Here is a 15,656-nt window from a genome sequence, read left to right on the forward strand (position 1 = left end):
CGCCCCTTTCCTCAGGGTTTATCACTACGCAGGCGCATTGGGGACGCGGTCGCCTGTACTACGTAATTTAGTCGCGCCAGTGCAGAGAATGCCGGGAAATGTAGTTCTGAGCTGAGCAAAGCCACTCATGACTCCTTTCCCAAAACATTGATCATAAGAAAACACTAAAATCAGTATGGTTTATGAACTAAGGTTTTTTTTACCCATGCATCTGAATTCTTGCTAATAACTAATTAATATTAATGTTATTTGATTATTGCTAATGTTAATTAATGATAATTACATAATTACATAACAATAATTGCTAATAACATAACTAATGATAATTAATAACATACTAATAATTAATAATTCATGATAATTATTGCTAATGTTAATGATAATATAATAATTAAATAACAATAATAATGTTATTGAATTATTGCTAATGTTAATTAATGATAATATAATAATTAAATGCCAATGATAATATAACAATTAAATAACATTAATGTTATTGAATTATTGCTAATGTTAATGATAATATAATTAAATAACATTGATAATAATGTTATTCAATTATTGTTAATATTATTAACATTAGCAATAATTGAATAAAATTATTATCAATTATTGCTAATGTTAATAATATAACAATTAAATAACATTAATGTTATTTATTGCTAATGTTAATTAATGATAATATAATAATTAAATAACATTAATAATAATCTTATTCAATTATTGCTAATGTTAATTAATGATAACAATTAAATAACATTGTTATTTAATTATTGCTAATATTAATGATATAATAATGAAATAACAATAACAATTAAATAACATTGTTATTTATTGCTAATGTTAATTAATGATAATATAATAATTAAATAACATCAATAATGTTATTTAATTATTTCTAATGTTAATTAATGATAATATAATAGATAAATAACAATAATAATTAGTTATTAGCAAGAATTCAGACGCATGGGTAAACAACGTTACTTATATTACTATTAATTATTAGTAATGGTGTTATTATTAATTGCGTTATTCATTATATATTCTTTATGATCATTAATATTATTATTAATTATAGTAACATTAATTATACTATTATTATTAGTCATTGTATTGTTGATTACTTGTTTGATTCAAACTACAAGAGAGGAAATTCCATCTGAACATGAGGAAGAACTTCCTGACTGTGAGAGCCGTTCAGCAGTGGAACTCTCTGCCCCGGAGTGTGGTGGAGGCTCCTTCTTTGGAAGCTTTTAAACAGAGGCTGGATGGCCATCTGTCAGGGGTGATTTGAATGCAATATTCCTGCTTCTTGGCAGAATGGGGTTGGACTGGATGGCCCATGAGGTCTCTTCCAACTCTTTGATTCTATGATTCTATGATTATTGTTATTATTGCTAATGTTAATGATAATGTAATTAATAATTAACAACAATAATGGTGTTGATTATTATTAATTGTTATTAATTATTGCTAATGTTAATTAATGATAAAATAATTAATAATAAATAATATTAATGATCATAAAGAATACATTAATGTTAATTAATAATGCAATGAATAACACAATTAATCATAACACCATTATCAATAATTAATAGTAATATAATTGACAATGATAAAAGGATATTAATATTAATGTTAATAATAATGCTAATAAGTAAAGATAATTAATAACATACTCATAATTAATGATAATAATAAATAATGTAATAATTAAAATTTACTTATTAATATTATAATCATTAATAATATAATTAATAATAATTTTTTTTACACTGGATTTTTAGTTGCTTCTTCATTCATAGCTGATCTTTTAAAAATTCTACTCTTGTATGTATATGAATAATAGGGAGTAAAGCGGGCTGGCTGTTGCAAGGTGATATGTGCATGAAGGGAAGAGAGGAAGAAAGGAAGGAGAGTAAGGGAGGAAGGAGGGGAAAAAGGGAATGAAAAGGCGAAAAGGTATGAGGGGAGGGAAGAAAGGATGAGAAAGGAAGTTAAAGGAAAGAAAGAAGAAGAGGGGGGAAATACAAGGGATGAAGGAAAGAAAGATATGAGCATGAAGGAAAAGCGGAAGAAAAGAAAGAAAGAGAGGGAGGAGAGAAGAAAGAAAAAGGAGAAAAGGGATAAGGTATGAAGGGAGAGAGGAAGGGAAAGGGAAAGAAAAAGGAAGAAAGGTATGAACAAAAAGAAGGAAGGGGAGGGAGATAAGAAAGAAAAACAAGGGAAAGAAAGGAAGGAGGGAAGAAAAAAAGAAGGAAGAGAAAGGAGAGGGGAAAAGGTAAGGTATAATGGGAGGGGAGGAAAGAAAGAAAAAGAAGGGAAGAGAAAGGAAGGAAAGAAAGAAAGAAAGGAAGGAAGGAAGGAAGGAAGGAAGGAAGGAAGGAAGAGGGTGAAGGTTTATGAGAAAAAAGGGGAAAGGAAAGAACTTGTCCACAGTTGCCACCGAAACATTGTGAGATGGGCCTTCTCCGAGCTGGGGAAGGGGGAAAGTCAACAGGGAGCAGCTCTTTAGAAAACCCATGCTGAGTAGATGCGCTAGTTAAACATAAATCAACCTTCTCAGACTTGTGTTAGAAACTCAAACTAGTTGCCTGCCCTATAACCATGGAAGAGAACAGAGCCAAGTCAGTACAACACAGAGGAGATCGAAAAAAAGACAAGGTTTTCCATGTATTAATTTATTGATTTATTGATTTTATTTTATTTCTACAGCAACGTAATTGAATGCAGAGCAAGGTGAGCCCCTTCCTCTCATCCCACCCCACGTCTCCTCAACAAAGTCACACACATCAGCGATGCAAGTTGGCCTGGGCTCTGCCCGTTCGTAAGATCTTTTCCTTTGGGTTGCTGTAGGTTTTTTTCAGGCTGTATGGCCATGTTCTAGAGGCATTCTCTCCTGACGTTTTGCCTGCATCTATGGTAAGCATCCTCAGAAGTAGTGAGGTCTGTTGGAAATCAGGCAAGTGGGGTTTATACAAGTGTGGAATAAAGTGGAATATATCTTGTAGATAGAGAAATAGACTGATGGGTGGATGGATAGACAGACAGACAGACATACTATGACTCTATCTAATAGATGGAGAGAGAGAGAGAGAGAGAGAGAATATGTCTGTCTACCTTGTGGATAGATAAATAGACTGATGGGTGGATGGATAGACAGACAGACATACTGTAATTCTATCTAATAGATGGAGATAGATAGCTAGATAGATAGATAGACAGACAGAGATAGATAGAGTATGCCCGTCTACCTTGTAGGTAGATAAATAGACTAATGGGTGGATGGATAGACAGACAGACAAACATACTATGACTCTAACTAATAGATAGATCGATAGATAGATATAGATAGATAGATAGACAGATAGAGATAGATAGATAGAGTGTGTCTGTCTACCTTGTAGATAGATAAATAGACTGACGGGTGGATGGATAGACAGACAGACAAACATACGATGACTCTATCTAATAGATGGATGGATGGGTGGATAGATAGAAGATAGATAGATAGATAGATAGATAGATAATGTTTGTCTACCTCGTAGATAGATAAATAGACTGTTGGGTGGATGGATAGGCAGATAGATAGATAGATAGATAGATAGATAGATAGATAGATAGATAAGATAGATAAGATAGATAGATAAGATAGATAGATAAGATAGATAGATAGATAGATAGACAGACTGATGAATAGATAGACTGATGGAAAGATACCTGTGAGGATGCTTGCCACAGATCCAGGTTAAATGTCAGGAGAGAATGCCTCTAGAACAGTGGTTCTCAACCTGGGGTCCCCAGATGTTTTTGGCCTACAACTCCCAGAAATCCCACCCAGTTTACCAGCTGTTAGGATTTCTGGGAACTGAGGGCCAAAAACATCTGGGGACCCCAGGTTGAGAACCACTGCTCTAGAACATGGCCATATAGACTGAAAAAACCTACAACAACCCAGTGATTCTGGCCATGAAAGCCTTCGACAATACATCTTTCCCTTTCCTGAGAGAAGGGACGCGTGTGGATCGGATGAGGGTCTTCCCCCAGCTACAGTAAGAGGAATTGTGTTTTCAAAACCGAAGTGCCTTCTGTGGAAGCGGATATGAGGCCGAGAGGCTTAAGGAGATGGAATGGGGGAAAGGGATCTTCCGACTCCTGTGCCCGTTCTCCTTGAGCTTCTATATGCCCCGTTTCAAGTTTACAAGCTGCTAAGATAGGACCAAACGGGGCAATAATTCCAAAATAATTATCTAGTGAAGGACCCGTAAAGAGCAACACGAGACACACAAGTGCATTGGCTAGTTATGCATCCTGACTTTCCCCGCAACAATGCTATTATGGCTGGAAAGGAAGACAGCAAAGATCGTACCTATTAAGTTTTGGGAAGAGAGTGGCTCACACTGATGCCGGCAGCGTCTACAACACCGATAAATGTAGAAAGACTTCCAGTTTCATTCCTCTGTCCCACCAAGACAGGGATGTGCAAATGACAAAACGTAACAAAACAGTCCTGGCGCAAATGTGGAACAGAAAAAGGCAAAAGGAAATAAGGGAGAAGAGCGATGGAAGTGGTAGCACTGGGACATACACTTAGCAGCGAGAAAGTCTGAACAGGACAGCAACTCCCTGAGGCGATTTCACAGAGACCACGATGGAGAAAGACGAACGGTAAAGCGGACCAAGACGGGGAAATGGGACACAGAGTGGGATAGCAAAGCTTCACGTGACAACAAGACAAGAAGTTCTCCCTCTTGACCAGCTTTCTTTGGAGTCTTGTTCTTCGATGCGATTGTTCTCGGCCCAAGAAGCTGTAGTGTTGTGTTAAAGAATCGTCAAGGTTCGACTGTACAGAAGCATTGCTCTGCCTTTACTTTAAAGCCCTGCTTCGTTTTGCTGTATAGACATAAATAGATAGATTTCCTGATACTTTCTGTCACTCAAAATTCAGATTTTTCTCACTTTGAATCCCAAGGCAAGCAATTCTTAGCATTCTAAAGACCATAAATACACCTATATGAAGAATGTAGTGCTTGGAAGAACAATGTCCTGGGTATTGATGGGGACAGAATAAAGAGCCACGCCGACTCTGCGCAAACGTTGCGCTCTCTCCTGGCAAAAGGTGGCAGCAATATGGCAACCGTGGAAAGGAAGACGTGTGGCGCGTTCATGCGTGTGGGGGGCACAGACAGTCCAAGTTGGGGCAGCACAACTTTGTGACTTTGGGGTGGTGAGTGGCTCTCCTGGTGCCTCACGGGGGTAAGCATTCAGCACAGAGAAGGCAGGCAGTCGGTCCAGTGGGGCCCCGATAGTCACGCTCCAAGCTGTGGGCCGAGCCGTCCCTCCTCATGCCAGCAGAGAACTGCGCCGGGAGAGGTCTACGTTACTCGCGCTAAGGCCCCGGCTGTCAGACAAGCTGCTGGAAACCTGTAGGACGAGAGAGAGGACAATTATCAACGTAGTAGAAAGCTTGAGGAAAAAATAGCAGCGTCACCAAGGAATAATAATAATAATAATAATAATAATAATAATAATAACACTTTATTTATATCCCGCTACCATCTCCAACTATTTTTAAACAAGCAATGCATGGAAGTGGAAGAAGACAACAGAATAGGAAGGACACGAGACCTCTTCCAGAAAATTAGGAACATTGGAGGTAAATTTCAGGCAAAAATTGGTATGATAAGAAACAAAGATGGCAGGGACCTAACAGAAGCTGAAGAGATCAAGAGAAGGTGGCGAGACTATACAGAAGATCTGTATAGGAAGGATAATAATATCGAGGATAGTTTGGACGGTGTGGTGAATGAATTAGAACCAGACATCCTGAGGAGTGAGGTTGAATGGGCCTTAAGAAGCATTGCTAACAACAAGGCAGCAGGAGATGACGGGATCCCAGCCGAACTGTTTAAAATCTTGAAATGATGCTGTCAAGGTGATGCATGCCATATGCCAGCAAATATGGAAAACACAAGAATGGCCATCAGACTGGAAAAAAATCAACTTATCAACCATACCAAAAAAGGGAAATGCGAAAGACTGCTCACACTTCCGTACAGTGGCCCTTATTTCTCATGCCAGTAAGGGAATGCTCAAGATCCTGCAAGGAAGACTCCAGCAAGACATGGAGAGAGAGTTGCCAGATGTTCAAGCTGGGTTTAGAAAAGGCAGAGGAACGAGAGACCAGATTGCCAATATCCGCTGGAGAATGGAGAAAGGCAGGGAGTTTCAGAAAAACATCTACTTCTGCTTCATTGACTATTCTAAAGCCTTTGACTGTGTGGATCATAATAAATTGTGGCAAGTTCTTGGTGGGATGGGCATCCCAAGCCCCCTTCCCTCTCTCCTGAGGAATCTGTACAAGGACCAAGTAGCAACAGTCAGAACTGACCACGGAACAACAGACTGGTTCAAGATTGGGAAAGGCGTCCGGCAAGGCTGCATCCTCTCACCCAACCTTTTTAACGTGTATGCAGAACACATCATGCGATGTGCGGGGCTGGAGGAATGCAAAGCTGGGGTGAAAATGGCTGGAAGAAACATTAACAACCTTGAGAGAAGTTCAACAGTGAAAATGAAGTTCAACAGTGACAAATGCAAGATACTCCACTTTGGCAGAAAAAATGAAATGCAAAGATACAGAATGGGGGACAATGCCTGGCTCAAGAGCAGTACGTGTGAAAAAGATCTTGGAGTCCTCGTGGACAACAAGTTATACATGAGCCAACAATGTGATGTGGCGGCAAAAAAAGCCAATGGGATTTTGGCCTGCATCAATAGGAGCATAGTGTCTAGATCTAGGGAAGTCATGCTACCCCTCTATTCTGCTTTGGTTAGACCACATCTGGAATATTGTGTCCAATTCTGGGCACCACAATTCAAAAGAGATATTGACAAGCTGGAATGTGTCCAGAGGAGGGCGACTAAAATGATAAAAGGTCTGGAGAACAAGCCCTATGAGGAGCGGCTTAAGGAGCTGGGCATGTTTAGCCTGAAGAAGAGAAGGATGAGAGGAGATATGATAGCCATGTATAAATATGTGAGAGGAAGCCACAGGGAGGAGAGAGCAAGCTTGTTTTCTGCTTCCTTGGAGACTAGGACGCGGAACAATGGCTTCAAACTACAAGAGAGGAGATTCCATCTGAACATGAGGAAGAACTTCATGATTGTGAGAGCTGTTCAGCAGTGGAACTCTCTGCCCCAGAGTGTGGTGGAGGCTCCTTCTTTGGAAGCTTTTAAGCAGAGGCTGGATGGCCATTTGTCAGGGGTGATTTGAATGCAATATTCCTGCTTCTTGGCAGGGGGTTGGACTGGATGGCCCATGAGGTCTCTTCCAATTCTTTGATTCTATGATTCTATGATTCAGATATGCAGATGACACCACTCTGATGGCCGAAAGCGAGGAGGAGCTGAGGAGCCTTCTAATCAAGGTGAAAGAAGAAAGCGCAAAAGCTGGGTTGCAGCTAAACATCAAAAAAACCAAGATTATGGCAACAAGAATGATTGACAACTGGAAAATAGAGGGAGAAAATGTGGAGGCCGTAACAGACTTTGTATTTCTAGGCGCAAAGATGACTGCAGATGCAGACTGTGGCCAGGAAATCAGAAGACGCTTCCTTCTTGGGAGGAGAGCAATGTCCAGTCTCGATAAAATAGTAAAGAGTAGAGACATCAGACTGGCAACAAAGATCCATTGCCTAGTCAAAGCCATGGTATTCCCTGTAGTCACCTACGGATGTGAGAGCTGGACCTTAGGGAAGGCTGAGCGAAGGAAGATCGATGCTTTTGAGCTGTGGTGTTGGAGGAAAGTTCTGAGAGTGCCTTGGACTGCGAGAAGATCCAACCAGTCCATCCTCCAGGAAATAAAGCCCGACTGCTCACTGGAGGGAAGGAGACTAGAGACAAAGTGGAAGTCCTTTGGCCACATCATGAGGAGACAGCAAAGTCTAGAGAAGACAATGATGCTGGGAAAAGTGGAAGGTAAAAGGAAGAGGGGCCGACCAAGGGCAAGATGGATGGACGGCATCCTTGAAGTGACTGGACTGACCTTGAGGGAGCTGGGGGTGGTGACGGCCGACAGGGAGCTCTGGCGTGGGCTGGTCCATGAGGTCACGAAGAGTCGGAGACGACTGAACGAATGAACAACAAACCATCTCCCCAAGGGACTCGGTGCGGCTTACATGAGGCCGAGCCCAAAATACAACAATACAAGCAATTTAAAAACAACAAACAATAAAACAATAACATAAACATTATCAATAGGACAACACACTATAAAATCTATGGATAGGCCAAATGTAATTAAAATTAAAAAAAATAATGCTAGACATGGGCGAAAAATCAGCTCTTTTTGGGCCAAGCCTTACTGCTGTTGAGAAGCCGAAAAAGGAACAATTCTAGAATCCGTGCATACCTGGCTTGATTCCTCTTCTACACTCTTGTTCAGAAAGTTGAGAGAACTGGCCCGCTTCATCCTGTGGGAAGACCCAAAAGTGTCAGACATTAGAGTCTATGAAGGAAGGAAAGAGACTTGCTTGGGAGGAGAATATGGATTATTCCTGTGGGATGTCACTCCAGCTCCCCATTTGTTATGAGCCACGAGAGTCAAAAAATCAAGCCTCCAGGTTCAGGAGCAGTTAAGCTAAATATTGGTGAGCTGGTGAGGTTTGAATTCCCAAGTGGCCAGTCACACTCTCTCAGCCTCAGAAAGCGGTAATGGCAAGTCGCCTCCAAAATTATTTATTTACTAGCTGTACCCGCGTTGCTGTGGCCAACCTTCCCTCCCTCTTTCTTTCTTTCCTTCCTTCCCTCTTTTTCATTCCCTTCTTATTTCTCTTCTTCTTTCTTCCATCTCTACCTGTTTCTTTCCTCCCTTTCTTTGCTCTCTGGGAACATCCTTCCTTTTCTCCTTTCTTCCTTCTTTGGTGATGGAGGCTTTTAAACAGAGGCCGGATGGCCATCTGTCAGGGGTGATTTGAATGCAATATTCCTGCTTCTTGGCAGAATGGGGTTGGACTGGATGGCCCATGAGGTCTCTTCCAACTCTTTGATTCTATGATTCCTTCCTTCCTTCCCTCCCTCTTTCTCTCTTATGTTCCTTGTCTCCTTCCTTCCCTCTCTCTTTCCTTTAACTATTTCCTTTTCTCCTTCCTTCCTTCCCTCTTTCTGTCTTAAGTTCCTTGTCTCCTTCCTTCCCTCTCTCTTTCCTTTAACTTTTTATTTCCTTTTCTCCTTCCTTCCTTCTCTCCTTCCTTCCTTCCCTCTTTCTCTCTTATGTTCCTTGTCTCCTTCCTTCCCTCTCTCTTTCCTTTAACTTTTTATTTCCTTTTCTCCTTCCTTCCTTCCCTCTTTCTGTCTTAAGTTCCTTGTCTCCTTCCTTCCCTCTCTCTTTCCTTTAACTTTTTATTTCCTTTTCTCCTTCCTTCCTTCCCTCTTTCTGTCCTAAGTTCCTTGTCTCCTTCCTTCCCTCTCTCTTTCCTTTAACTTTTTATTTCCTTTTCTCCTTCCTTCCTTCTCTCCTTCCTTCCTTCCCTCCCTCCCTCTTTCTCTCTTATGTTCCTTGTCTCCTTCCTTCCCTCTCTCTTTCCTTTAACTTTTTATTTCCTTTTCTCCTTCCTTCCTTCCCTCTTTCTGTCCTAAGTTCCTTGTCTCCTTCCTTCCCTCTATTTCCTTTAACTTTTTATTTCCTTTTCTCCTTCCTTCCTTCTCTCCTTCCTTCCTTCCCTCCCTCCCTCCCTCTTTCTGTCTTACGTTCCTTGTATCCTTCCTTCCCTCTCTCTTTCCTTTAACTTTTTATTTCCTTTTCTCCTTCCTTCTCTCCTTCCTTCCTTCCTTCCTTCCTTCCTTCCCTCCCTCCCTCCCTCCCTCCCTCCCTCTTTCTGTCTTAAGTTCCTTGTCTCCTTCCTTCCCTCTCTTTCCTTTAACTTTTTATTTCCTTTTCTCCTTCCTTCCTTCCCTCTTTCTGTCCTAAGTTCCTTGTCTCCTTCCTTCCCTCTCTCTTTCCTTTAACTTTTTATTTCCTTTTCTCCTTCCTTCCTTCTCTCCTTCCTTCCTTCCCTCCCTCCCTCTTTCTCTCTTATGTTCCTTGTCTCCTTCCTTCCCTCTCTCTTTCCTTTAACTTTTTATTTCCTTTTCTCCTTCCTTCCTTCCCTCTTTCTGTCCTAAGTTCCTTGTCTCCTTCCTTCCCTCTATTTCCTTTAACTTTTTATTTCCTTTTCTCCTTCCTTCCTTCTCTCCTTCCTTCCTTCCCTCCCTCCCTCCCTCTTTCTGTCTTACGTTCCTTGTATCCTTCCTACCCTATCTCTCTCCTTTAACCTTTTATTTCCTTTTCTCCTTCCGTCCTTCCCTCTTTCTGTCTTAAGTTCCTTGTCTCCTTTCTTCCCTCTCTTTCCTTTAACTTTTTATTCCTTTTCTCCTTCCTTCCTTCTCTACCATTCTTCCTTTCCTTCCTTCCTTCTCTCCCTCCTTCATTCCTTCCCCTCTTTCTCTCCTTTTCCCGTTACTTCTTGACTGTCTCTTCCAACTCTTTCTATGAGTCTATTTAATTTGTATTATATAGTAACATATAAAAGTAACATATTATATCTTAATCTATATAACAGTAATATAAAAATATTTTAAATAAATCGTCTTTATTGTTTTTGCATTTACATAAAGAAAAAAGGGAAAAAGGAAAAACAAGAGAAACACAGAAAGGGGAGGGAGCAGAACAGATCAAGGGATAGGAGTAGGGAGTGAGTGAAGTGGGAATAGTGAACATAAATAGTGGTGGGTCTATATGGCCATGCTCTAGAGGCATTTTCTCCTGACGTTTTGCCTGCATCAATGGCAAGCATCCTCAGAGGTAGTGAGGTCTGTTGGAAGTAGGAAAATGGGTGTATATATCTGTGGAATGACCAGGGTGGGACAAAGGACTTTTGTCTGCTGGAGCTAGGTGTGAATATTTCAACTGACCACCTTGATTAGCATTTAATGGCTTGGAAGTGCCTGGGGGGAATCTTTTGTTGAGAGTGATTTCATGTGCCTGATTGTTTACTCTCTGTTGTTTTGCTGTTGTAATTTTTGAGTTTTTTAATACTGGTAGCCAGATTTTGTTCATTTTCATGGTCTCTTCCTTTCTGTTGAAATTGTCCACCTGCTTCTTGTGGATTTCAATGGCTTCTCTGTGTAGTCTGACATGGTGGTTGTGAGAGTGGTCCAGCATTTCTGTGTTCTCAAATAATATGCTGTGTCCAGGTTGGTTCATCAGGGTTGACTAAAGGTGACCCCACTTGTAAACAATCAGGCACATCAAATCACTCTCAACAAAAGATTCCCCCCAGGCACTTCCAAGCCATTAAATGCTAATTAAGGTGGTCAGTTGAAACAGTCACACTTAGCTCCAGCAGACAAAAGTCCTTTGTCCCACCCTGGTCATTCCACAGATATATAAACCCATTTTCCTACTTCCAACAGACCTCACTACCTCTGAGGATGCTTGTCATAGATGCAGTCGAAACGTCAGCAGAAAATGCCTCTAGAACAGGGGTCGGGAACCTTCGGCCCTCCAGGTGTGGTGGACTTCAACTCCCACAATTCCTTGAGGCTCGGCATTCGCCCCAAAGGCTTACCTTGGCCCAACGAGGTTTGTTTGGCTCTTTTTCATGGAGGACGGGCAGCAAAGGGGGAGAGACAAGCGTAACGTAGCTGTGCAGATGGCGAGGAAGGATGCGGAGCCCACAGACTGGCCTCGGAGGGAGAGAGCGGGCGGAAACCCCTGCGGGCAACGCGCCTCCTCGCCGCTTCGGCCCTTAGCAACCGCCCCGCATGGACCCCCTCCCTAGCAACGACGCCGGCTGAGTGACGTCGTGCAGAGCTTGTCGGGGAAAAGGGAAGGCGAAGGCTGGAGGGAAAGGGCTCTGCGCTGTTTACAGAGACAGGGAATGTTGTTAGCGGCGAGGAGGCGCGTTGCCCGCAGGGGTTTCCGCCCGCTCTCTCCCTCCGAGGCCAGTCTGTGGGCTCCGCATCCTTCCTCGCCATCTGCACAGCTACGTTATGCTCGTCTCTCCCCCTTTGCTGCCCGTCCTCCATGAAAAAGAGCCAAACAAACCTCGTTGGGCCAAGGTAAGCCTTTGGGGCGAATGCCGAGCCTCAAGGAATTGTGGGAGTTGAAGTCCACCACACCTGGAGGGCCGAAGGTTCCCAACCCCTGCTCTAGAACATGGCCATATAGCCCGAAAAAACCTACAACAACCCAGTGATTCCGGCCATGAAATCCTTCGACAACTTATCATTATTTTTCCCAGGGTCGAAATCTAATAAGTGTAGTAAATAAGTGTAGTAGTAATATAAAAAATATTGTAATTATTGGATCCTCACCCCAAATTCCTGGGCTCCTGAGGACTGCTTCCTTGCAGCTTCTTAACCAGCATCTCGCTGCTCCGCCGCAGAGCGTCACGTAGTTTCCCAAAGGAGCTGCTGCGCTGCAGGGCTCCTGAGCCCATCTGTAAGGATTCGGGAGAGAAAGAAAGCATGAAAATGTGGGAGATATTTATATGTCACAGCACTTTGGGGTTTGTGTTGAATACTGACCTTTATTAAAAGGGAGGGGGATTCTCTTGCACTTTGTGGGACCCAAGTTGCCAAATTATTGTGGTGGTTTGAGTGCTTTCACTGTGGCTCAGAATTCGGTCTTTTGCAAAATTTCATGGCACCTCAGCTTAATCACTTTTAAAATTAAAAGACTCATGACAAGCTTCTGGTATTATCTTTCCAGCAATCTATTCTGCAATCTATAATGCAATGTAGATTTCAAAGTATGTATGTATGTATGTGTGTGTATGTGTTGGGGTTCAGCCTGTGTGTGAACCTGAACCTGATTCTCTGATTGTATTCCCTGATGCTAATGTAGATGTCAATGTGAATTCTGAGGCCAATTTAGATTATGATGGTTTGAGTAGTGAAAATCCTACAGCCTTGGAAAGTGAAAGTCAAAATTCCCATGAGAACATACATTCCGAGCCGAGCGGAGAAGTTTCACTCCCTTTTCCTCCCAGTCTTAGTTCTCCAGAGAATCTGACACCTGGTCTGCCTAATGAGGATAGGCGGGGGCAGATTTGGCAGAGCCGGGGAGAAGCACAAAGTTCACGTAGGTCAGCCAGATTGAGAGAAATGCAAACAAAAACTTCAGGTTTGTCTCGCAATAGATTTCTCGGCCTTAAGTATGCCTGGCCTGAATGCAGCTTCAGACCAGGCATCGTTCCAGATTCATGCTTTTGCAGGTCTCCTGATTCAAGTGGCCTTGTTCCTCTGAGGTTTTCTAGTTGTTTTGCTGTGGGTTTTATGATCTTGTTTATGGACATTTCTTGTTGCGGATTTTTACTGTGACTTTTTACCTTTGCATTTTTCCTTTATTTTGTATTCATCTTTCATCAGTAAAAAAAAGGATTGTTTTCCTGAAATCAAGTGTGGTGGATGGTTGTCTGAGGGTCCAGTTTCCTGCTCTGGGTTGCAACAGTATGTTTAAAATGTAGTAGCTATGTGCTGAGAGTATTCCTTTGTGGAAAGAGTTAACTGTACCATGGAGGGAACGGCATTCCTAGAGAGGTCATAAATCAAAGTGTATAGAGCAGTGGACACACATCATGTGTCGTACGTCATACACTGGAATGCAGGAGGTGTGGACTAGTGCTGATAACAGTGTGTTCGCGATGTAGCTACTGGATGGAGAGGAAGCAGTTTTACGATGTGCTAATGTGTATAGCTATAAATAAAGTAGTTTATAGTCTAAAGGTGGCTGTGATCGATGGTGTTCCTTGCCTTGCTGTGTCACTGACATATTCCACATGATACTGGGATATCATTTTACAAAATGGACATCCAAGAAGCCACCCCGCAGGAACCTAACACATCCGAGCATCCCCTGGGCAACATTTTTGTAGACAGCTGATTATCTGATACCAGAAGGCAAAAGCGGCACATCACAAGTGTTGACCCCTAACTCAGCACAAAGAAGATGGGTTTGAAAGGCAGCACATAACAGGAGCTGTCTTCAAAGACCTGTCAGCAGCAAAGGAAACTGTAAATCATCACATCCTCCTGAGAAAAATGTATAATATCACAAAGGACTACCACCTCACCCACTTCATAGGAAATCTGCTACAAAACAGGAGCTTTTTTGTTGAGTTCTACGGAGAAGCAGATGGTGGAAACAGAAGAACGGCCCAGCTCAGGGGAGTGTGCTTGCTTCATCAATGTTTAACATTTACACAAATGACCAGCCACTGCCAGAAGGGACAGTTTCATCTATGCTGATGATCGTGCCATCACCACTCATGTGGGGAGCTTTGAAATGGCTGAACAGAAGCTCTCCAAAGCTTCAGGTGCTCTTACTGCCTATTACAGGGAAAACCAGCTGATCCTTAATCCATCTAAAACACAGACATGTGCTTTTCACCTTAAGAACAGACAAGCATCCCGAGTTCTGGGAATGACCTGGGAAGTATTGCCACTGGAGTATTGCAGAACGCCCAAATACATGGGAGTCACTTTGCACTGTGCTCTGACTTACAAGAAACGCTGCTTGAATATCAAGCAAAAACTGGGCACGAGAAATAATATATGAAAGCTGACTGGCACAACCTGGGGATCACAACTAGACACAGTGAAGACACTTGCTTTGCTACTCTGCTGCTGAATATGTATGCCCAGTGTGGAACACATCTCACCACATTAAAACGGTGGATGTGGCTCTAAATGAGATATGCTGCATGATCACAGGATGTCTACGCCCTACACCACTGGAGAAATTATACTGTTTAGCTGGCATCAGTTTTGTTTTGTTTATGCAATGCAACTTATTAAGTTTGTTTGTGTTTTTAAATACATTACAACTGTACCCTCAATTTGCTTCTGACACTATAAATAAATTTTACAAAAGGTAACACAATAGCCATCTAATGGGTTTGGCTGTTTCAAGCTTTGCCAGCTCTCACCCCAGACCATTCAGCTGCTCCATCCTCAGCTTCATTCCCGTTTTCGCATTTGTTGGTGTTGGAAACTCCCTCTCGGTTCTGCCAGTGCTCCGAACGGTTGCCATCCTTCAGTAGTTCCACTACCTTGCTCTGGTTGATAGCATCCATGCCCTAATGGGAAAGCAGGGGTCAGAAGGGCCAGAGATTGCAATCCCAGTCAACAGAGAATGGCCCCCTCCGCGGCAGTATTCCACATGAGAGGAGACCTAAACACCACTCCCCTTGAAAATCGGCATGGGGTGGGTGGGTGAAAGGAACGGCCTGCTCAAGAGATGAGCCATAGGATGCATATCACGACTCTTACATGCCTGAGGAGTGAAAAAAGGGGGCAGAAGGTGCTGGATCATACCCCAAGGCCTCTCCTCAGGCATTGCAGACACATAAAACACCTATCCATCGGGCAGCTTTTCCCTCCACATAAGGGACACGTCTTAAAGAAAGTGGCGGTTATAAAGGCTCCTTAATTCTATTTGGGCAGAGGGTCAAAGTAATCCACCACTGCCCCACCAATTATAATAACCAGGCAGATGGCAATGCGATCAATCCCACCATCTACCCCTAATCATAAAGGCAGTCTTTATGGCCAAAAAAGATCACTGGACAGGGGGCAAACAGATCCCAACACTGTCCCTCCTGCAA

The 15,656-nt window shown here is 42.3% G+C and overlaps 1 protein-coding gene across 2 annotated transcripts in view; it reads right to left on the bottom strand.

Moving 5' to 3' along the window:
- Positions 1-2,671: 2,671 nt before the first annotated feature.
- Positions 2,672-15,656, bottom strand: part of KLC2 (kinesin light chain 2) — a 67,637-nt gene continuing 54,652 nt past the window's right edge. For both annotated transcript variants that reach the window (XM_067472458.1, XM_067472457.1), the window contains exons 13-16: positions 14,979-15,128; positions 12,364-12,488; positions 8,420-8,480; positions 2,672-5,430 (exon numbers count right to left, since the gene is read on the bottom strand). In XM_067472458.1, coding sequence (XP_067328559.1) covers positions 5,350-5,430; positions 8,420-8,480; positions 12,364-12,488; positions 14,979-15,128 — 417 coding nt within the window. In that variant the 3' untranslated portion in view covers positions 2,672-5,349. The remainder of the gene's footprint in view (positions 5,431-8,419; positions 8,481-12,363; positions 12,489-14,978; positions 15,129-15,656) is intronic.

The sequence above is a fragment of the Anolis sagrei genome, chromosome 12 (assembly GCF_037176765.1).
Source record: "Anolis sagrei isolate rAnoSag1 chromosome 12, rAnoSag1.mat, whole genome shotgun sequence".
NCBI lineage: Eukaryota > Metazoa > Chordata > Lepidosauria > Squamata > Dactyloidae > Anolis > Anolis sagrei.